A 24,631-nucleotide genomic window follows, 5' to 3' on the forward strand; every position below is an offset into this window, starting at 1 on the left:
ATGTACTCCAGAACCGCACTTGAGGTTGCTTGAGTAAAATAAATCTTTCAGATCATTCAAACCTTTCAAAACCTTTCCCGAGTTACCCCCGCATGACCCGCTCTCTCTCAAGCTTCCACTGCACTGACCCTCTCTCTCTCGAGCTACCCCCGCACTGATCCCCCCTCTCTTGAGGAACCCCCGCACTCACCCTCCCTCTCTCAAGCTACCCCCGCACTCACCCCCCCTCTCTCGAGCTACCCCCGCACTCCCCCCCCCCCCCCCGCTCTTGAGCCACCCCCGCACTCACCCCCCCTCTCCGCCGCTACCCCCGCACTCACCCTCCCTCTCTCGAGCTACCCCCGCACTGACCCCCCCTCTCCAGAGTTACCCCCGCACTCACCCCCCTTCTCCCGAATTACCCCCGCACTCACCCCCCCACTTCTTGAGCTGCATCTGAACTCGCTATTTTTCTCCACCGCCACCCCCTCACTCACCCCCCACTTCCCCCGCACTGACCCCCCCTCTCCTGAGCTACCCCCGCACTCACCCCCCCTCTCTCGAGCTACCCCCTCACTCACCCCCCTACTTCTCGAGCCACCCCAGCACTCACGACTTTTCTCCGCCGCTACCCTCTCACTCACCCCCCACTTCCCCCTCACTGACCCCGCCCTCTCTCGAGCTACTCCCGCACTGACCCCCCCTCTCTCGAGCTACCCCCGCACCAACCCCCCCTCTCCCAAGCTACCTCCGCACTGACGCACCCTCTCCTGAGCTACGCCCGCTCTCACCTCTCTTCCCCCAACCCTTACTGTTAGCCTCTCCTCCCCTCCGCCTACTGTTAAAGGGGATGATTTTTTTTCCTTTTTTACACCATCTACAGGAAAAGGAAAGTAACATCAAGACAGCAAAATATTTATTAATGCTGTTCTGCGGTTTTAACTTCCAGCCTCTGAAAAAGAAAGAAAATACAGTATACACCAGTATGTTATTGAGGAAGGAAGTGCAGGAGGGGGATGAGGAGGAGAAAAGACAAAGAAGAAGAGAAAGGGGAAGAGAAGGAGGAAATGCAGGAGGAGGAGAAGAAAAGGAGAAGAGGCGGAGACGGAAGTGCGGGAGGGGGAAGAGGATGAGGATTAGGAGGGAGAGGAGGAGGGGAAGAAGGAAGAGTGGGAAAAGAGGGAGAGAGAGGAGGAGGAGGAGGGGATGGGGGGATGAGGGGGAGGGGATGGGGGGATGAGGAGAAGGTGCAGGAGGTGGGAGGAAGACGGGGAGAAGGTGCAGGAGGAAAATGATGAGGATAAGGCGGAGGAGGAGCAGGAGCAGGAATGACCTGGGGAGGAGGAAGAGAAGGTACAGGAAGAGGAGGAGGAGATGCAGCAGGGAGGGAGAGGAGGTGGAGGAGCAGAAGGAAGTGCAGGGAGGGGGAAAAGAAGGAGGAAATGCAGGGGGAGGGGGAAAAGAAGGAGGAAATGCAGGGGGAGGGAAGAGGAGGAGAAAATGCAGGGGGAGGGAAGAGGAGGAGGAGGGAAAGGAGGAAGAGAAGAAGGGAGGAGGGGAAGGGAGAGGAGGAGGTGCAGGAGGGGGAGGATGAAAGGATATGAGGAAGAGAAGGTGCAGGAGGGGGAGGATGAGAGGGTATGAGGAAGAAGAGAAGGTACAGGAAGGGGAGGAGGAGGTGCAGGAGTAAGAGGAGAAGGAGGAGGAGGTGGAGAAGGAGGAGGAGGTGGAGAAGGAGGAGGAGAAGGAGGAGGAGAAGGAGGGGGAGGAGGGGAACGGGATGGAAGAGGAGGTGAAGGAGGAAGAGGTGCACGAGGCTCAAGTGAAATGTGAAGAGGGAATAGCAGGCCTAAGTACCCCTTCTGCTGTCCACCATCGTCCTTTTGTGGAACAGTGAAGGAACTGAGTACAAAGGAACACTAAGTAAAGCAAACAGCAACAGACCTAATGGACCTTTATAGGCTGTTAAGGAGACAGCTGTGACATTTGTATCTAATTTATGAACTGAAGGATAACAACTACAAACACAGAATAACTGAAAGTGGAAGGATGTTTGTGTATCCAGGCAGCTTCACTATCAAGTCATATCGGTGCCATCACGTGATCCCATCCCTCTCCTGCATTTTTTAATTCGAAAAATCTCTTCAGAAAGTCTATTCAAAGCAAAATAAAATCATACATATTATTCCACTCACTTTTCCATCTCTCCATCTTAAATGTTGAGCTGTGACCACAGATTAACACGAGATTATGTTGGTAAATATTATCACAAACGACATATTATACCAGTAGTGGCAGTAATTATCTATGATTATTAATACTCTCTCTCACACACACACACACCCACCACTACCAAAACAATAACTGCCTTTCTCTCTCTCTCTTTTTCTCCATAAAACAACCTCCGAAAACCTGTCTCCAAAATCTCCATCTCCAAAAATCTCTTCATTACTTAATAAAATCGTCTGGAAGGCATATAGAAAAAAAATAATCAGACTGAAGGGGTTAATGAAGGCCACATCTAACCCCCCCACTTCAAAAACTCTCCCCTAAGCTGAGAGAGAGAGAGAGAGAGAGAGAGAATGCAGAATGTGAAAAATTACTCACTAAGAAGGATGAGTTAGGAAGCATACATGAAGTCTCACTGGCCCTCATTAGGATGCTTCATAGCACCTGTTCCTTTGCCATTTATTCTGCATTTCACACTTTCACATTGACATAGTTGGTATTAGTAAGACATATGGATACTGGGGTGCAATGTATAAAATAATTCGCAAAGGAAGAGGTGCTGAGTATGAAGCCTCTCTTCTCAGTATAACGCCTGGTTTTATTCTTGCTACCTACATGCCTATACTAAAATGCAATATATGGGATGATTCACATAGGAAGAGGTGTTACGTACGAGGCTCCCTTCCCAATATAAAGCTTGGTTTTGTTCTTGCTGCCTACATGCGGATTCTAAGGTGCAGTATATGGAAAAATTCTCAAAAGAAGAGGTGTTACATACGAAGCCCATTCTCGTAAAAATTATACAACAGTTCTACACTACATTCTTTCCACAGCACCTCTTTGTGAGTAGTACTGTATATTCTAGTGTCAGTGTCTTATTTATGTATGCACAACAGACAGCAACTTTAGGCCAAGTCAGAATAGTATGGCAGTGAAGGGGTTAATGAAAGTTATGGTTCGTATTCTCCTAACATCTCTTCCTTAACGTTTTATATTCTAAGCTACTTATTAACATCCCTTAGTTTGTTTCTTATGTCTTCAATATTGACATATTTGTCATGAATAACACACACGAATGCAGCAGTAACCAACCGGAGCAGAATAAGAAATATATCAGTAAGGAAGAGGTGTTTGTGGGTAAGGAGGCTCCCCAACACCTCTCCCTTAACGATTTATTTTCCAAGCTATTCACTGATATCCCCTTGTTTGCTTCTGTCTTCTTAATACCAACATAGATGGCATGAATAACACACAAGAATATAGTAACGGAGCAGAATCAGAAATAAATCAGCAAGGAAGGAAAGTGTTAGTGGGTAAGATGGCTCCCCAACACCTGTTCATTAGCAGTTTATTTTCCAAACTACTCATTAATATCCCCACACACCCAAGAATATAGTAATGATGCAGTTTCAGAAATAAATCGGTTGGGAAGAGGTGTCAGTAAGCATTCTGAAAAAAACACAAGAATAATAGTAACCAAGCAGAATCAGAAATAAATCAGTAAGGAAGAGGTGTTTGTAAGCTTCCTGAATAACACACAAAAATAGAGTAACAAAGCAGAATCATATATAAATTTGTAATGAAGAGGTGTTATGAAGCTTCCTCAATATCATACAAAAATAGTGTAACGGTGCTGAATCAGGAATAAATCGGTAAGGAAGTGGTGCTAGTAAGCTTCCTGAATAAGATACAAGAATACAGTAACAGGGCAGGAGCAGAAAATAAATTGGTAATGAAGAGGTGTCAGTAAGCTTCCTGAATAAAACACATGAATACAGTAACGAAGCAGAATTAGGAATAAATCGGTTGTAATGCAAATACAGACCTGTTAAACTGTTAAAAAGTCTTTTGTTTCTGCAATTTTTTCTTCCTCTTCTCAAAACCCTTAAATTTCTTCTTGTTCACCCTCTGCACTGGGGACCTGATTTTGACTTTCTTCAGCAGTTTAGAGTACTCCTTTGATTCTTTCTTCACAGCTGACAGGGCATTACTTGTAGGCATGTCTTCAACACCAGTGTCTGAGGGGTTGAACGGCAAGACCAAGGATCCAGTCTGCGTTGGATATTTCCCCGAGAAGTCTGATGAGAGGAGTGGAGTGGACAACATTCGCATTAGAGATAGCTTCTTTTCCTTCAGTTCACGCTTCTCACGCGCAGACTGCATTGACTTTTCTCTTTCGTCATCATCATCGTATTTATCTCTGGAAGGGAAAATAAGATAGTGTGTCTTCAGTTAATTAAAGTCATGGATGAATACAAGCAAAAACTAATTTATATAAAACAAAACAATACATGCAGCAAGCATGGGAAGGGGACGAGGGTGGAGTGAATTCCAGACACATAACTGATGACTTTATCATGAAAAGTGAGTACAGATGTGATCTCTTCCTAGGGTCAACCCTTGGAAACTGTTTAGACTGATGTAATGAGCTCTCTGGATGGGAGTTGTGGACACTGGTTTGTCTTGTTCACATCACACCACCAGATGTAACTGACTCCTTACTGAAAAATGTTGTACATACTGGATTCCATGAAGACATTTTCTGTGAGAGAGGAGCTGAGTTCATGGGAAAAGTCTGGTGACATTTTGGGCACTGTCTTCCCTTCTGAGTATGACTGGTTCAACTGCCCCTCTTGTATTCACTATTGCACTGAGGCATTTAAATTTAGATACCAGCTCAAGTATGTTCATTTATCAGCACATCATGACACTGATAATCAGTTCTCTCAATAACCATCAATTTTCTCTTATCTACATTTACTTCCAAGGCACGATGCTCACAGACATCCACGAAAGTCTGTACCTAGCAAAGATCTTGTTAACTATGAACAAGCAACACAGCATCATTTGTATTCATCAGATGTGAAATATTCCAATCTTAACCATTCATAAACAACTCCACTTATTTTTCAACAACTCTAACTTTGACCTTCCTTCCTGGGAAGTTTCTAGCAACTATCTGACAAATGCTGCCAGCAATTCAATCATATCAGTATATTTCACTCCCTGATGTACCTGTAAATGAAAGATCTGTAGGATTTGGGATCTACCAACAGGGTTGAAAGAAATGCAAGATATAGTACACTTACTCTTCAACAAAAAGCTCAGCTTCCTTAGCAGCTTTCCTAAACCAGTCACTCTCAGCGTGGGTCCTTCGCTGTTTGTGTTCCATTTTCTCCACAATTCGAGCAAAGCGGACACGCTGCTTTACCTGACCCATGATGTTAAGGTCAACTGGAAAAGGTGGGAGGTCAGATGATCGGTTGAGGGTGGCACACAACTGTCGATATTTCTTTACTTCAGCTGACTCAATGAACAGGACACTGAGACCTTCTTTCCTTGCCCTGGCAGTGCGGCCACTTCGATGAATATATGTCTGTTAAAAAAAAATAATGATGAACAAAAGGAGATGGTGTAAACAAATAAAAAACAATCATCACTACAGTATTCTGAACTTTTATTTTCCACCTCACACTAGTCAAATACATTATTATCATCATCATCATCTTACCTTTCTTTCCCACCTAAGGATGGGTTAAGGTGCAAATCCAATACAAGTGATGGATCATCACTGTCATCATCATCATCATTTCATTATATCAGTTTTCCACACTCATATGGGGTGTGAGATCCAGTGCAAAGAGGATGTCCCTGCTACAGCCAGATAAATGAATATCTTCCCAAGGTTTGGTGAATATATTGTAGAAAATCTGGACCATCCTAGACATGAATTATTGCACATACGATTTTCACTATACTGTCAGTTGTCAATTGTCTCAAAACAGAATCAGGATGATAGTTTTTTCTTTGACTCGACAGAAGAGGATGGAAGTATGGAAGGATGGAGGAGAGGAAAGGGCAGACACCCAAGAGTGGACGGTGAGTAAATTACTACAGCAATATTTACCTCAGCAGTGCGAGGAACCTGGTAATGGATGACGTGCTGGATGTTGGGAATGTCAAGGCCACGGGCAGCAACGTCTGTAGCCAGCAACAATGCCCGAGGGTTACTTGAGAACTTTTCAAGGCTCTTGAGACGCTGTTTCTGCTGCATTGATGCATGAAGAGACTGGAAGTAATAACGAAGGTTACTTACACCAAGTTGCTTGCAGTAAGATGAGCCAAGATGGAGTTACATCATCAAAACCATCACCAGAATGCAGTGTTATCTAAATATGGCATTTTTTTCTTTTTAAGGTGGTATAGCTTGTATACTGACAGTAAATCATGCATGACATTCTTTCTCATCTTTAACTGACAAATTAAAACCCTGTAAAAATATCATTAAAAGCTTTAGAGATAGGCCTATCACCATGAAATCAGTGAAAACCAGTCACCCAGCAGCACACTGTATTGATGCTGAAGTTTTATTGCACATAGCCTAATAAACTTTTATCAACAAATACATCATCTGGCTAGCTCACTCCATGCCTTCTTTACCCCTGAGAGTTGTTGACTTTAAACACAGGTTTTATTCGCCCCTGTGTAGAGTACAACTCTCATGTGTGGGGAGGCTCCCGCATACAACTCTTCTCAACAAGGTGGAGTCAAAGGCTTTTCATCTCATTAACTCTACTCCTCTTACTGACTCCCTTCAATCTTTGTCTCTTCGTCGCACTGTTGCATCTTTATCTCTTTTCTATCGCTACTTCAATGATCAGTGCTCCTCTGAACTGTCTGCTTGCATCCCTCCAGCACTACAACAGGCGCATAGCACCTGCTGAGCAACAAACTCTCATCTCTTTTCTGTCCAACTCACTAATGCAAGAGTTAGCCGGTACTCCCAATCCTTCATGTATGCAACAGGACAACTCTGGAACTGTCTCCCTCTGCCTGTATTTCCTACTGCCTATTATCTCCAGTCTTTCAAACTCACTGCATCCAGCCACCTCCAAATGAACAGATCTTGAATTTGGCTATCTGTTTTCTTGTTTTTTGTTTGTTTGTTTTTTTCTTGGAGGGAATAATCTTGCAGACTCCTGGCCTTCTGTTCCTTCTTTCTATTAAAAAAAAAAAAAAAAAAAAAAAAAAAAAAAAAGCAAGTTCAGCAGTAAAATTATTTAACTGAATAAGGCCACTGTCATCTAGGAAATTTTTGGAGATGGGTGATTTAGACACAACTTCCCTGCTTCCATTTCCTTTAGCCTATACTCACCATTTTAATTCATATGCGCTCTAAATAGTAAACTACTGTGCCTACTGAACAGAAAAATGTTCAAATGATGAGTAGTTACAATTAAATTCATACTTATTCCATATCACTCATAATGAGTTAACTGATACAGCTAGCTCTTCTCTTTAGGTTCCTATGAGCCAATTAACATAAACTGAAGTCTGTCCAATGCAATACCTTTATTTACCAAGTGTAAATCTAACAGGAACATGACCCATTAACTTCACACTTAAAATAACTTACAGTTGCCTGGCATGTCACTCAGTAGAGAAGAAAAACATATTACCATCCTTGAAAATGCAACAGATACCATATACAATATAACAATGCAGATGCAAACCTGTGGTTGGCATTGGAGTAAAGTGAAGAGATTTTGGAGTCTTCTTACACAGTCAATACTGTTGCAAAACACCAGAGTGCGGCCTGGATAGCACTTCAAGAAGTAATACAAATGAAAGTCCTTCTCCTCCTGCAAAAATTGATAAATTATGTATTTAATGAAAGTGCTGTATACATATACACATATCGTTAAGGATCATTACCAAAGATAAAATTTCTGATGAAACAATTGGATTTATCAAAGGACTGTCATATTCCCCTAACATCCAGTTCTTTACTGCCCCATTAGGAACACTGAGGCCAAGGGCTCGGCTACCCAGTTCAGACAGTGAAAGTGAAAGTGACCAGGTACTTTCCTCTAACCAAAGCCAAAGTATCTGACAAATGTCAATATCCCAGCAAAAACATCTGGCTTAATTACAGTAATATCCATTTTTTAAAGCATTACAATAGCCGACAGTGAGCATGGAAACTGAATTTTTCAAACCACCTGCTGCTCCCCGCCACCTATGCGGCACCAACAATGCCCGCCAAAACAAAGCCCAGCCTGTCCACTCTGCCTCAGTCACACACACAAACCATCCAGTGTAGGTACATGCTAAGTTTGTTAAAGGAGTTTGTGCCCTTTGTTCCCATACCTGAGCTTTGGCAACTTTGGCAATGGTTTATGTTGTTTGTCCATGTGCTGGAATGTGTTTGCATGGCTCCCCCTCCTACCAAGTGCAAGCGGAATGTCCTGTTCCTCGAGAAGAAGTGAGAGTTAATCAGGCGATTTGCATGGTAACACACCATGGCATCTCCACTATGCCACTAACCATATGGAAATCCATCCATCCATCCATCAGCTATTCCTATGTTGCCCCATGAGAAGCGTAAAAGCCCGGAGCTAGCCAAGTTGGTCCTGACATTTAAGATGAGAGTGACCAGCCTCACTCATCCCTGAGTGGCATTACGTGGGCAATACACCCCAACCACCCCTTGGATATAAACCTACACACGCTCAATCTGACTGGAGTGCAATAATTACCCAGTAAACCACCAGGCGCAAAATTTGGTTATATGGTTACCACCCAGCATAGTAAATGGTTTCCTGGTGTACAGGACACCGTTTGGCTTGTCACTCAGTGTAGAGTCACCCACAGGTAGAAGGAAGAGAAAAGAATGAAGGAAAGAAAGACAGAAGAGGGAACGTAAAGTCACCTGTAGGCAGAAGGACGAGGAAGCCTGAAGGAAAGAAAGACAGAAGAGGATGGAAAGAAAGAAGGATGGAGGAGAGGAAAGGCAGACACCCGAGGGAAATACTACATCAAGTGGGTGGATGGTGAGCGCCCCTACCTTCCACAATCATTCTTTCTACAAATACAAAATCAACTATTGTTACAGATACAAAATCAACTATTGCAGCTCCTTTCAACATTCACTTCAATCTCTAGACACGGAATCATGTACACTTATTCTTTTGTTTTCAAAATATGAAATACTTACATGCATCTCTCTTATTCAACACACGTTATTCACTCAATCTTTATTAAAATTTTCCTCTAGTATACCATAATGACCTACTATACAATTTAAATGACCTAAATCAACTCTTTCACTCAAATCACCTGCCACAATCTGCAATTCCTAGCATGTGTTCTATCACTCTAACTAGCAGATTAAAAAACCCATCTTTTTCCTCAACACCTCAATTAACAGAGCTGCTATTACCATCTCAGCTTGAAATTGACAAACACACACTATGTGTTAATACATATCACTCCATTTTTTTCCTCCACTCATCAACAACCTTACTCACTCTTGCATATGCCTACTACATGTGAACTTACACATCCCAACTTCCTAGTCAACCAATTGACTTCCTTCCTCTCATGTTCATTTCATACAATGCTTTTATATCATACTTTCCTTCTTTAAAAATTTACACCTCTTTTCTTTTTTGTTTTTCATTCACACCTCTCATACACAACAGAGCCATAATAAGCCTGTCTAGTTTTCTTGGGCCAAAGGTAAGCATGGGATCCAATTTAGAGGATTCTAGAACCTATTTAGGTGGCATTATATATACTCAAATAATTAAATCACAAGTGCTGGCAATAATATGCACATAATTACCTTCAGGCAATTAATCCTGGCCTCCGTCAGACTAGCAGCAGTTCCAAACCGGCGTGTTACATCAACTACCTTGCGGTTTTTCTTTATACCAATTACATGTGCTAATTGCTCAATCTTTACTTCAGATGTCATCTGTACGATCTGAAAAAGAACAGCAGCTTCAGTTTAACAAACAATAATGGTCTCATAGTTTACATTTACAAAAAATTATTCATCATCATCATCCGGACCTCCTTTCTCACCCTATGGCAGGGTGAGGTGTAGAAATGTCCAGCAGTCCAAATCTACTCAATCCAATGGGCCACACTTCCATTCCTTAGGAGAAAACAACATGAAGGAGCCTTGAGATGTGCAACTAGCAAATTTATGCCTCTCCAAGTTAGTAAAACATTAACTGAGGGAAGGTTGATCCAAAAAGGGGATGTCACAGAATTAAAATTATCAAAGCAAAATAGCACGACCCAAAATACCAGATTTGCTTATTAATGGATCTTTGTCTTGTTATTTCACTACACTTCTCCGCATATAGAAAACATTCCTAACTGTCTAGAGCTTTAAAGCCCACACTTGCCTCCTAGGCATAATTCACTTTTTTCTTTATTCTCCCTTACTTAGTAACATCTACAAACATGTAATCTGTGCTGAGCACGTCCCTCACCTGACACGGTTTCAATATTTATGGTACCACCATTTTGGTCTAGTTTTTTAACTAAAATCTGATAAGCGTAGCCACAGCCACACCCAGACACATGTGCTCTTCATGTACTTTCATCACCACCGTCATTTCCAATGTCTTGTTCCCCCCTGGTAACCACCTGACAGGCTGGCAATGACAGAACTGCCTCCAGGCTACTTTGTCCTCCCATACCTCTCTCACTGACACTTATATGGAGCCTACATGTGGGGGTACTGTGCTCCCTGGGTGAAGCAGCTACAGTGTCCACCTGGGAGCCAAACCTCCTCATATTTCCCTGCACCTTGCCATGGGAAGGACCTTGGACCACAACTGGTGAGGCACTGCCTAGTGCCTACCACAAAGGGGTGCCCAATAACTACACATTGTTATCTTACTTTTCCTTTATACTCTTCTCCACATTCAAAACCACTGTAAATAACTTACTTGAATATGGTGACTTAGGCCCTTCATGATTATATTTCTCTTCTGACCCAATCCATGAGTGGCGCAGTACCTGATGCCACCAACCCAATTCAAGTCTATGCCCATCCATTAGATTGTGAAGACAAAATATAGCAACGGTACATCATTGCTAATGTTAACCCACTATGGGAGATCATAATGGACTCCTGACCACATGGATGCAAAACTTATAATAATTACCTATAATGAACAAATATAGATAAGAAATACCTTTTGCTTTATTTTGAGTCTTTTTGGAACATCATGAACAGTTGACAGTGTTGCAGAAAAGACAAATGTTTGCCGCTTCTCTTTTGCAGCCTGGTTGCTGTTGATCAGTTCCAAGAGTTGCATGAGCTCTTGAAAATGGCCCCGTTCAACCATGCGATCAGTCTCATCAATAGCCAGATACCTGGATGGGACGGTGGGTCATCATCATCATTTATCTTCATCCTAACCTTACATCATTATCATTGTCAACCTAACCTTACTTTTCTACCTCAGGATGGGGTGAGATGGGATACAGAAAACAAGAAATGGGAGATACAGTATATATACAAAAGTGGGAGAACTATCAATACCATGCATGCCCAATGCAATAAGCTAGGCACTCAGACCATACCCAGTGAAATGAGCCAGAAACTCATTCACACATCATTCAAGTCCCCCAAAATCCTGGCTCAAACTCAAATGGCCAAACTCAGCATTTTTTTATTTATTATTATTATTATTTTTTTTGACAGATGCACTTATCTTACATATGCCAGGAAATCAATGTCAACTATAAATTTTAAAAAGAGGTGCCAAATTCTTGTGCTCCAAGGTAGCTATATAATTCATTAACTAACTCAATCTCCTGTCATTTCTGTCAGTTCACCGTTTAATTTCAAATACTCATTTCCAATCAACACAATAAGGTGCATAATAACATGATCTGAAACTGACTTGACTTGTGGGACCTGATGAAGGTGGTCATTATTATCCTGGATGAGTTCCCAAAGCCTTCCGGGTGTGCCAACTACGATGTCAGGGCCATGACGCAAGAGCCGCTCTTGCTTCTGAGCCGCAACGCCTCCCACTACCACTGCCGATCTCAGTCCGGTGTATTTAAGAACTGCACATATATGGCTGTTCACCTGCAATCAGTTATGTGCACCATTAGATTAAAAGAAAACAGATGGTCATCATCCTTAGTAGCCTTTGTTATGTAAAACTGAACGTAAATGTGTACTGCAAGTGGACAGTAAAGCAACCGATGGATGAAAGGTGACTGATGCTACGAAGGTCTTTAATATAAAGACTGCAATGAGATTTCAAGAGGCTGTATTAATACTCACATTATTTTATGAGTGTGAGACTTTGGAGAGGCCTGAGCAGGAAACATTAAGAGTGCAAACAGTAAAAATGAGGCTACTACAAAATTACTATCATGTTTGCATAGGTTCAATGGGATATGCATCAGAGATTCACAGAAAAAGTGGAATAGGGGAGTTACATTATCAAAGATGAGAAAAGTGTATACTCAGATAGTACCGTCATATGGATAGTACTGGTGGCATCAACAAAACCTGACAATTCTGCATCCCAGTTATGCAAGAATCTTTTAACTATCTCCCTACCCTCAAAATTGGGGTAGTGGACTGTAGAAGGGTAATTTCAGCCAGCAGTCCACCAAGTTCAAATCCAGACAAGCCTAAGGCGCCACAACAACACATGAAAGAATGAATATGGGAGAGTGGGGAAACCAGGTGTACAAGAGTGTGTGAGGGGATGGTGGAAGTGGATGGATATACTTATCCAAAGGGCAGTCGGGGTTTATGGATCACGTAATGCCTCTCAGGGATGAGTGAGGGTGGTCACTCTCATCTTAAATGTCAGGACCAACCTGCCTTGCCCCGGGCTCCTATGCACCTCATGGGGCAACACAGGATTCAATGATGATGATGATGATTACGAAAAGATCTTCTAATATATCCTTAACAAAGAATATCTAGTTTACATTATGTAAAGAACTTTTAATTTATTTATTTATTTTTTACAACAGCAACTAAACAAGTGATAATGGTGCCTTTACTGAAGTTGCTGTTGTTCAAACCAAGTCTGTCTGATCAATCAGATCCATCAACTGCTGGCACATAACTGCCTCAGCAGGGCTGTCCTGTGCAGTGAACCAATGTTCCCTTGCAGCTGACATCACCTCGCCAGGGTAAGGACCTGGGATTAGTGGGGAGACTTGGTTCCTGGATGAAAGCCACATTTGCATCTCTCCATCCAGTTAACACAAACACTACAGCAAGCTCCACTTCACCCTGTTATTTGGTTACCACCCAGTGTCGTATATGGTTCTGGGGGTTACAGGAAACCATTAGGCTTGTCACTCAGTGTAAGTCCACCTGAAATGGAGGGGGGGAGTAATAACACTGACAGGATAGAAAGGTAGAAGCAGGAAGAGAGGAGAGCAGACACTGAGAGAAAGAATGGGAAAAGGGAAAAAATAAATAATAAATAACCAGCACTATATGAAGTCATGTCTCCGTGGTTGTTCAATCTGTACATGGATGGGGTAATAAAAGAGGTACAAGGTAGGGTAGTGGATGTTGGAGTGGCCCTGGTGAGAGAGGATAGTGTTAGGAAACTCCTTGTGCTGTTGTTTGCAGATGATACTGTGTTGTTGAGTGAAGACGAAGGGGAGCTGCAAGGCTTGGTGGATGAGTTTGAGAGAGTGTGTAAGAAACGGAATCTAAAGGTGAATGTAGGGAAGAGTAAAGTGATGGTCTTTGAGAGAGGTGAAGTCAGTGAATGTACAGCGAGGTTGGATGGTGAGGAATTGGAAAATGTGAGTATGTTTAAATACTTGGGTAGTGTGATGAGTAAGGATGGAGGTTTGGAGGGTGAAGTGCTTGAAAGGGTACAGCAGGGAAGAAAGGTTGCTGGTTCTTTGAAAGCAGTGATAAGAAACAGGGAAGTGAGCATGGAAGTGAAAAAGTTATTACATGACAGTATTGTGATACCAACTCTAACGTATGGAAGTGAAGCTTGGACGTTGTTGAAAGGACACGTCAAGAGTGAGAGCAGTGGAAATGAGTTATTTAAGAGGAGCCTGTGGAGTCACATGGAGAGACAGGCTGACGAATGAGGATATAAAGGAGCGTTGTGGTGTGGATGTGGATGTGATAGGAAGCGTTATGAGGAACACACTGAGGTGGTTTGGCCATGTGGAGAGGATGGAGGGTGAAAGACTGATAAAGAGAGTGTATGTGAGTGAGGTGGAGGGGGAAAGAGGGAGGGGGAGGCTGAGGATGAGATGGAGGGATGGGGTGGAGAGGTATATGAGAGAGGGGTGTGTGAGTTGGGAGCAGGGCAGTGAAATGGCGGGGGACAGGGTGACTTGGAGGCGATTTGTTTGTGGCCACCCCAAACGGGATTGAGGCGTCTGGCAATAGATAGATAGACAGACTATATGAAGTGAGAGGATGATGTTTCTCTTACTGAAGTAATAACTGCAACTGTACCTGCAATGATTCACTGGCCCATGAAGACAAGTGCAGGATGACACCTTCTCCTCATACGAATGGTGGTGGCCAGAAATAACCTTCCCCATGCTCACAAAGTACACATGGGGAAGGAGTGTCTGGGGCATGTGATCCAAGTGAAAGTCAAATTGTTTTACTGGCTATATTCGAGTCTGTATAAATTAGCTGTTTGATAATATGTAAACATATGAATGGTAGTACTATCACCACCCACTATACAGTAATGTTTGCCAGTGCTTGGGTTTCAAGCTGATCACAGAATGAACATGCTTCCATCAAGCCACCTTGGCTCTAAATATAAACTAGGATGTTTTAACCCCCATACACAAACAGAGGGCCCAGAACTATAGACTTTCAAACAAAACATGATGTTTCACAATACAGTACCTGAATTGCCAGCTCTCTCGTTGGTGTAACTATCAGTGCTCTCAGCTTCTTCTTAGAACCTTTGGATGATGATGCATTTTTTTCTTCTAAAGTGTCAAAGTTTATATTATCTATAACTTTGACACAACCCAAGCCATTCAAATTCTGTGCATCATCTTCAAACCCATTTTCATTTATTATGTCTTCATTATCACTCTGATGATCAGAATCGCTGTCATTACTTTCAACTGCTGTCATCAGATTCTGATCACTCATGTCATTTGCTTCAATACTTTCATCCATATCATCCAGATTTTCCTCTTCACTGTCCAAACCTCCATTTATATCCTCTTCAGTCTCTACATTTTCCTCTAACTTCTCTTCACTGTCCATTTCCTTCGTGTCGTCCTCATCCTCGCTGTGCTCAACTTCACTGTCTGAGGTGCGCTCCAGATCTTCACGTCGTTTGTCCTCCAGGATGCCATGTATGATTGGAATTGCAAATGCAAGGGTCTTTCCACTTCCTGTCTCTGCAGCACCAATAATGTCCTTACGCCCTTTTATGGCAGCAGGAAGGACAAGCCTCTGCAAAAATTTCAGTGACACATTTCAGTATCACAACTACAAGAATAGTTGAAAACAATGCTACATGATACACAGATCCATACTTCAATAACTATCTATTAAATGGTGATAATTTCCAAAAACAAAAGTTGACTCCTCCTGGTAAAAATAAAAAACTGACAATCTAAATCTTATGGCGCCTGGTGGTTTAGTGGGAAATTAAGGCACTTCAATCAGATTGAGCCTGTGTAGGTTAATATGCAACGAAAGCTTCGAGTTTATTGCTCATGTAATGACACTCAGGGATAAGTGAGGCTGGCCACTCTCATCTTAAATATCAGGACCAACTTGCCTAGTCCCAGGCTCCTTTGCTCCTTATGGGGCAACATGGGATTGGATGTTGGATGGACAGATGGATGAACAATCTAAAAAAAATATGGGGTGACAAGTTAAAGTTGGTTGAGTATATATCAGAATTACAATACTGTAAAAGAATTTTGAAAATTCCAAGTACAGTACCTGTATGTATCTTCATTTATGAGAAAAATATTTATCACTTTTAAATCTTCATCACATTTTCTCACAGCAGTCTATCAACCCCAGAATGACTAACATCATCATTTTTGGACTGAGCAGTTAAAACAAATTTAGCAAATATTCACGAAGATCTTACTACGTGGCTGAAACATACAACAGAATGGAGACACTGGTTCTGCTCTTGCATCAACAATAAATTGTCATTTTGCCTGCCAGTATTCTTGCCTCCTCCATATTATTCAACACCTAAAAACATGCAGCTACTGAAAGGGTTAATGAAGGTTATATTTAACCCTTTTGGTCTAAAAAACTTTTAAAGCTGACTGAATAAGAAAAATAAAAAACAAAAGATGTTTTTCTGCCGAACCAGATGATTTCATAATTATACAATGTAGCTATGGTACAGACTACTTGTAAATTGCTTTTGAAGGACTGATGAATTATAGAAACACAAGATGCCGGTAATAAAAGATGATCAACCATTACTTTCATCAAGCAAAACATCTACAGTAGTCAGCTTTCAAAGTTTTACCAAGAATGCTTTCACTACACTGACTAGATGTAAAATCAACACAGGAAGTCAGAAAGTACTGCACTGATCAAGGGCATAAACCAGTGGAATTCACTTCAGAAAGGTGTGGAAAATTATCTTGACTGGTGCTAGGAACAGTCTGAGGACCTTAATTCATTAACTCCTTGAAGTCCAATGATGTCTATCTAACTATCTATTGCCAGACGCCATAATTCCGTAAGGGGTGGCCATTTGACTTTGAGTTATTTGTTTTACGGGGAGGGGCACTAACTCTCCACCAACCCATTGTTGACACGTAGGGAGCACGTATGGTTTGGTTATATGGTTACCACCCAGCGATGTAAATGGTTTCTTGGCTTACAGGAAACCATTTGGCTTGTCACTCAATATAAAGCCTCCTGTAAGGGAAAGAAAAGTAATAAAGTGACAGGAAAGATGGGAGAAATAGGAAGAGAGGAGGGCAGGCACAGAAAAAGAATGATAAAGGCTAAGGAAGAAGTAGGCAGCACTACAACAAGTGAGTGGATGATGGTTGCCACCACCTCCTATTACTTTCATTTTATTCATGCTCTATCCTGACAATTATATTCAGTTTCTGAAAGGCTTTTAAAGCTGAAAATATTAGATATAGCTTTGTTTACTTCTTAACTATAGTCTCTCCAAAGGTGAATAAAACTTTCTGGAGACATTGAAAAAAAAAAAAAAAAAAAAAAAAAAACAGTAAAACACATCAACAAAGTGAAAGGTCTAAAACACTTTTCATTACAGTATCCTTCTGTAAGGTCCATCCACTTGAAATGAAACACACTTCTACTAATACCATCACATCAATTCTGAATGAGATACTGTATAAACATAACAAGAGTATACATGAAGAGCCTATTCAGAGTTAAAACGTCTGTCAAGTGCTGTTATGGTACCTTTTCTTAATGTGGGATGCCTAAGAAACTCTGGGAAATGGCTTGTTTGTATCCAAAAATCAGAAAAAAAAAAAAAAAAAAAAGGGGGGGAGGGGGGGGGACAGTAGGGTTCAAATCACATGTGAATTTGGTTGCAATACAACATTATCCAATCCATGTACCATATGATCATAACTGTAAAGCAGGCAAGAGCACAAAACATACCAGTAACTAAAAAGTTAAGTAACATAACTAAAAATCTATGAACTCCCAAAATTACCTGAATCTCTGTAGGATGTGAGAAGCCCAGTTCAGCCAGTGAGTCCCGGACAGGGGACGGGACGAATATTGCTTCCCACTCAGACACATCCACTTTTTCGCTTGGCTTGCCCACACCTTGGTAACTGGCACTGTCATATTTCTTCTTCTTGCTTGGGACACATTCCTCACTTGGTAACTGCTGTTGCTTCTTCCTTTTTTGACCTTTTTTACCCTTCTGATCTTGGACTTTTTCTACTGGTTTTGTATTTTCAGTGCCTTCTGTCTCCTCTTCAAGCTCATTCTTCACTTCCTGACTGCTGCCTGTTTCTGCCTTCAGTTTTTTCACTTTCTTCTTTCTCTTACTTTTGCGTTTCTTATCACCATCGTTGTGAGATGATTTATTCTTGAACTTCTTTGGCTGGAAAAAAATTTTCTGGGAAATCTTTGGGATAAAATAACTTCAAATAATCAAAGGTGAACGTAACTAATGGATACTAATTTACCTTTTCAATAAGACTTCTAGCTCAATCTGGCTAATTTATCTATCTATCTATTGCCAGACGCCTCAATCCCGTACAGGGTGGCCACAAACAAATCGCCTCCACATCGCCCTGTCCCCCGCCATTTCACTGTCCTGCTCCCAACTCACACACCCATCTCTCATATACCGGTACCTCTCCACCCTATCCCTCCATCTCATCCTCGGCCTCCCCCTCCCTCCCCCCCCCTCTACCTCACTCACATACACTTTCCTCATCATTTGTAATGAAATTATTAAGTGTATGGGAGACTTGTTATTCATGGTTAAAAGATTATTATAATTTAAAACTGTTAACTCCTTCAGTAAAAAGAAAGAATTAATATTATTCTTGCCATTCCAGTGTAAATCACTTTTTTTTTTTTTTTTCCCTGGAGCGGTGAGATCTAGCATTCATCACAATCCTTCAGAATACATGGCCCAGTGAATGGAGCATAAAATCATCTAAGAGTAGCAAGAATAAAATGAAAAAAGACATTCTCTTTCTGTGCCTGCCCTCCTCTCTTCCTATTTCTCCCATCTATCCTGTCACTTCTTATTGCTTTTCTTTCCATTACAGGTGGCTTTACATTGAGTGACAAGCCAAATGGTTTCCTGTAAGCCAAGAAACCATTTACAACACCGGGTGGTAACCATATAACCAAACCATACGAGCTCCCTTCATGTCAACAAATGGGTTGGTGGAGGGTTAGTGCCCCTCCCTGTAAAACAAATAGCTCAGAGTCAAATGGCCACCCCTTACGGTATGGGATTATGGCGTCTGGCAATAGATAGATAGATAGCCATTCTTGGCTGAGAGATTAACACCTGTTGGTCAGTAATATTACCAATCTCTAGGTACTTTGCTAGCTCCCTCCAACATGAGAGCCGTGCTCAATGCCAGAGTTGAATAAGGCCCCTCTATAAAGTCAACAGCTGCACATCGCTAAACATAGCGAGGAGTCAGTTCAACAAAACCCAATCTCTTGGGAACATATTTTGAAAGGGAGATACTATAATGTGATATTTCTTTTGTGGGTCCTGGGAGAAAGAAAATGTGATAGAAAACAGAAAATTTACACCAGCCTTGTAGGTAACCACAAAGACTGGGAAGTGATATCTCCTTTCATTTATAAAAGTAATTCAATTTCCTTTCATCATATTGTACAATCATGAATACTATCTATCTATCTATCTATTGCCAGACGCCTCAATTCCGTTTGGGGTGGCCACAAACAAATCGCCTCCAAGTCGCCCTGTCTCTCGCCATTTCACTCCCCTGCTCCCAACTCACACCCCCCTCTCTCATATACCTCTCCACCCCATCCCTCCATCTCATCCTTGGCCTCCCCCTCCCTCTTCCCTCCTCCACCTCACTCATACACACTCTCTTTGTCAGTCTTTCACCCTCCATCCTCTCCACATGGCCAACCCACCTCAGTGTGTTCCTCATAACGCTTCCTATCACATCCACATCCACACCACAACGCTCCTTTATATCCTCATTCGTCAGCCTGTCTCTCCATGTGACTCCACAGGCTACTCTTAATTAACTCATTTCCACTGCTCTCACTCTTGACTTGTGTCATCATTAAATTAAATAGAGCAGCAAGAGGGCAGGGGAGGATGCTGCCATCATTGAGAGATGCTATTTGCAAGTGTCTATAGTACTAAAGATGCTTCTGTTAATCCTTTCAATACAAGGACATGTTTTTCACTGTGTTCTTGCTATCTTCAGACAATTTTAAGTTCAGAGATGACTTTCCAAACAAAAAGGGTTAGATATATCCATCATTAACCCATTCAATTCAAGATGCCTTTCAAAAGTTAACAAAAATCACCTAATAACAACAAGACTAAATACAAGACATTCTCTGACTGTAGTACAGTTGTTAAACCTTCACTAAATATGCTACAGTATGCTCAATCTCACAAAACAATGATTAATAAACAAAATATAGTTATAAAAAAAAAATTACCTTAATAATTTTTCCATGTCTGTTGAGCTTCTTGACAGTGCATGGTGGTAATTCTTCAAAACCCAATAATCCTTCAAATTCCTGTGCGGTGAAAACAGGTGTTGACAGCAGACCACCACCTTCAGGTTTTTTGTCACCAGCTTTCAAAGCCTTCTTGTTTTTCCCCATCTCTTGCAAGAAACCTGGTAAAAATGATATCTTAATTTGCGATGCTTAAAGCTGGAGTGTAAAGGAGATGATGAGCTCCTATTTCACAACTGTGAAGTTTAAAACATGTGATGATGTACAGGGAAATCAGGAATTATGAGACTGCACTCTCCAGTACATAACACACCTTGCAACAAAGTAAAAAGTCAAACTCTCTACATTTTACAATGTGCATTTTCAAAAAAGCTTTCCTAGATTTTCAACAAAACAAGAAAGGATAAGGTTTAGAAAGCCATAACACCAGATTTCTAGGAAATAATACCTGGAATAAATTTGTTTCACAGTTCTAAGTTAACTTTCTTCTCTGGCATTTCTTCCACAAATAAAGAATACGTGAAATACCGGGTTTGTGGTGTCTTTGTGTCTGTAATGGAGGTTTATTCACATTTTGTCCATTACAGGTGATGGGTTTTTTATTTCTGGAGGTACAATGTGGTGGTAGGTGGTGGCAACCATCATCCACTCACTTGATGTAGTACTAGGTCTACCTATTTCTTCCTTCACCTTTGTTATTCTTTTTCTGTGTCTGCCCTCCTCTCTTCATATTTCCTGTCATTTATTATTACTCCTCCATCCTTACCAGATGGGTTTACAATGAGTAACAAACCTAATGGTTTCCTGTAAGCCAGGAAACCATTTACAATTCTGGGTGGCAACCACACAACCAACCCATACATGTTCCCTACCTGTCAACAAGTGGGTTGGCTGAGGGTTAGTGCCCCTCCCCGTAAAACCACTAACTCAAAGACAAACAGCCACCCATTATGCGATTACAGCATCTGGCTACAGATAAATATTATGGTCATGGGCAGTATGGTTTTGTTATTGTTGATGTATTATGGTCCCAATTTTCTGTTAATCAGAAGGGAGTCTGTCTCATGCTGTCAAATCTTAAATCAGTCATGATGGACTCCCTGTGTGGTAGGTGTGTTACACCTACTGTCAACAACTGGAAATAGGTTACAGGGTCAAATTACATGGGTCTAGGTTGTTAAGTGGGGAAAGAATAGGTTAATGCCTAATAAGTCCTGTAAATAATTCGTTATTTTCGCCATTATGAGACGAACACTAGGTTGGAAAAAACTAATTTCTGGGGTGGGGTTAGCTGGTTTAAAATTTGAACACTTGCCTTGTGATCTGCAGTAGATTTCTAGGTTGAATACTTTCAAAACATTTATACTAGAAAAAGTATAATTTAATCTTCAGAATCTGCGTCATGGCTTTGTAAACATTCACAAAACACATATAAGGCAGGGAAAAGTAAGTGAATATTTAGTTGAATGTCTATCAAACTGCCTAGCCTACAGCGGTCTTGGAAAACTGGTGGCAAATATGCTGGTAGGATATAGCTATTACATTTCCCTGGAAAGACAAAAGATCGTTGCACTACATCTATAAAGAATCTTGCGGTATCCAGGGGGGGGGGAAGGGAATCCTCACTATCTAACAGAACAGTAAATATGAAGCACTGATGTGTTATGGCTTGCCTTCCTTACAGCAGACGTAAACATGCCACACGTGTTGTCCTACTAAACACCGTCTGGGAAGTTGGGTTGAGATTACAGTAACATATGGAAATCAATATGATTTTTTTATGTACTATTTTTATTCACCTATGCTGAAAAAAAAATACAATATTTACCGAATAAAATAAAAAGGTAATCAAATAATGCACTGCTAATCCCATGCATACAATGCATGAGCTTATACACTGTAACAGAAAACGGCAGTTAATGAAGGATAAACTTAGCTGCATTTTCGCACTTCCATATGATCGATAACAGCAGGTCACAACCTGCGGTTTCCTGAGACGTGAGTGGTAAAGAAAGTTTTTGATCAGTCAAACTGTTGGTACGAAAATGCTGCCTCATTTATAAGGCGAAAATGCTGCCTTATTTATAAGACGTAAGTTGCTTAAAAGATAGTTTGTGCATACTTCTATCTCAATTCATAGAGGACCAGCTCAGCGGTAGCGCTCGCGCTCAGACCGTAGGTTGGCAGTTAGTTCGAGCCTGCACCAGGGTAGCGGATTTCTGGTAAGAGATGTTGCGGTCTCTCTACATACTGTATTTCTCCTTGCCCTGCAGAGCTACTGTATATGGTCCATTGGTCCTAGCTCGGCGAATTCACTCTTATCTCAATGTCATCTTCTCCACAATCAAACAGTTTTGTAGTAAACTCTTGAGTTCAGTCAGAAACCACAGTAAGTCATATCATCATATAAATTCTCCTAAGCATAGGCTGAGTAAAGATTGCATGTACATTTGCCCGCACTCATACAGCTACTGCTCATATTGAAACCAAAGTGGAGTGAGAGCTGATGCAAAATGTTAACTATTATGGAGAGGGTTAGGATCCTCTTGAATACAACCCTTTATCTTGTTTTCTGCGTTCATACAACTTTCAACCACATTACTATCCCTGTCTAATCCGCCTGGAAGTTAGAGCAGCTACATTTCCCACAGGTACTTCTTATCTTACACTCCGAAAGCCTTCCACACCTACACCGGTGCGTGAAGCACTAGGTGAGGGTGGGTCACTTTTCCAGTTACAGAAAATTACGTTCTCCGGCCATACAGATAATTTTTTCTTGTTTAATGTCCGGCATTGAGCATTGGCTTCACAGCATACTCCCACTTCAAAAAAATTTATTTAGCCTGAGTCATGACTGGAAAATGATCATGAGCCTTCTTTCCCTTGTCTTTTTTTCCTTTTCTTCTTCTTCCTCTTCTTTTTCTTCTTCTTTTTTTTTTTTGAGGAACGACAAAGAAAGGGAAACAGAAAATTCTAATGTCTTGCTCTCCCTGCAGAAACGGATCCAAGTTACGACTGGGAATGGATTAAATTATGCCCGAGACTTCCACCCCTGGCACCATAAATGCTTGCTACGGCTGTGGGTGTTAGCGTGAAGTATTGGTGTGAAGAGGTGTTAGTGTGAAGAGAAGTTAGTGTGAAAAGGTGTTAGTGTGAAGAGAATGCCTAAGAATAACCAGCCGCAGCCAAAGGGGTAAAGCTAACTTGTATGAGAAGTACATACGAGAAATGCATTATGAAGCTGCCTGGAGAGATACGTGGACAAGTGGGAGAATGTCCGAAGAAAATAATGTGGAGGCGGATGCTTGAAGGTGGATGTTTATACGTATTACGGATGTGTGGGTTATACAGGTGTTATAGTTGTTTTCGATGTTACAGATGGATGTTATATATGCATTTCAGTTGAATGTGTGTAAGCTGAAAGTGCTATGGTGACTGAGATAAACAGAACACGAAAGAGTAAGATAAAACGGTATAAAAAAAATAGTTTATAAGAGAAGAAAGAGCCCATGAACGAAAGGAAGACTAAAAATGGAAAAGCAGCGATAAATGACAGAATAACCAGTACGTCTTGGTATGGGGGTAGTGGCTGGAGATCGGTGGTGGTGGTGGAGTATGAAGATGATTTTGTTCTGGCCCCAGGATATCATTTTTATGTTTACTTCCTACCTTCTGACGACGTTATTCGGTTCTGCAGAGGCCTTTGGAACTAGTGAGGTTAGATGCGGCCTTCAATAACTTTTTCACCTTTAGAGGTCTCCCTTAAGCTGGATAAAGCCATTTGTTGGTAGCTAGAATTAGAATAAAACTTAGAAGACGGTACTGTAGTGAAGTGCGGTATTCTGTAGTAACACTTTAACTCACATTACCTATTTTACTGGCTTCTTCTTGCTTCCTCCTGACGATCTTAACTTACTCTCTTGCTAAAGGGGTTAATGAAATCTGTATCCTAACCCCTCCAGTTCCAACACTCTCTCCAGATCCACTAAACCGTCTGGGTGTAAGAAGAACGCGATAAGAAAGACGTCAGTGAAGTGAAGGTGTTAAATACTGCATATCTGGTAGTTCATTTGTGTCATTATTAATAGTTATGGCCAAATACGGTAATTACGCAAACGTGCAGTGAAGTTCCTCTTGCAGTATTATTGATGTGTGTGTGTGTGTGTGTGTGTGTGTGTGTGTGTGTGTGTGTGTGTGTGTGTGTGTGTGTGTGTGTGTGTGTGTGTGTGTGTGTGTGTGTGTGTGTGTGTGTGTGTGTGTGTGTGTGTGTGTGTGTACTGATGCCACGTGTATGTAGGTGCTGGCTCCTCTGCAGGTCTCACGTGGCATTTCACATGGTCTGGGGAATTGACGTCACTGTGTAGCCAAAAAACGGACGTAAAAAAAAAAAAAAAAGTGAGAATCGGAAAGAGCCGCTGGAACTCTGAAGGTCACAATTCCTCTGCTTCC

General features: G+C 41.6%; 1 protein-coding gene across 1 annotated transcript; it reads right to left on the reverse strand.

Moving 5' to 3' along the window:
• Positions 1-906: 906 nt before the first annotated feature.
• On the reverse strand, positions 907-21,872 carry LOC145398303 (ATP-dependent RNA helicase DDX24). Its single transcript, XM_080271192.1, has 12 exons — positions 21,865-21,872; positions 20,162-20,343; positions 17,685-18,083; positions 14,894-15,457; positions 11,919-12,109; positions 11,205-11,385; positions 9,836-9,976; positions 7,722-7,850; positions 6,116-6,277; positions 5,298-5,584; positions 4,034-4,408; positions 907-931 (listed from the first exon to the last, which is right to left on the reverse strand). The coding sequence occupies exons 2-11, from the start codon at positions 20,327-20,329 to the stop codon at positions 4,045-4,047; spliced, it is 2,586 nt and encodes an 861-aa protein (XP_080127318.1). The 5' UTR covers positions 20,330-20,343; positions 21,865-21,872; the 3' UTR covers positions 907-931; positions 4,034-4,044.
• Between the last annotated feature and the right edge of the window lie 2,759 nt (positions 21,873-24,631).

This window comes from Coenobita brevimanus, chromosome 45, assembly GCF_032717465.1.
Source record: "Coenobita brevimanus isolate Jiangsu-jjx chromosome 45, ASM3271746v2, whole genome shotgun sequence".
NCBI classification, from domain to species: Eukaryota; Metazoa; Arthropoda; class Malacostraca; order Decapoda; family Coenobitidae; genus Coenobita; species Coenobita brevimanus.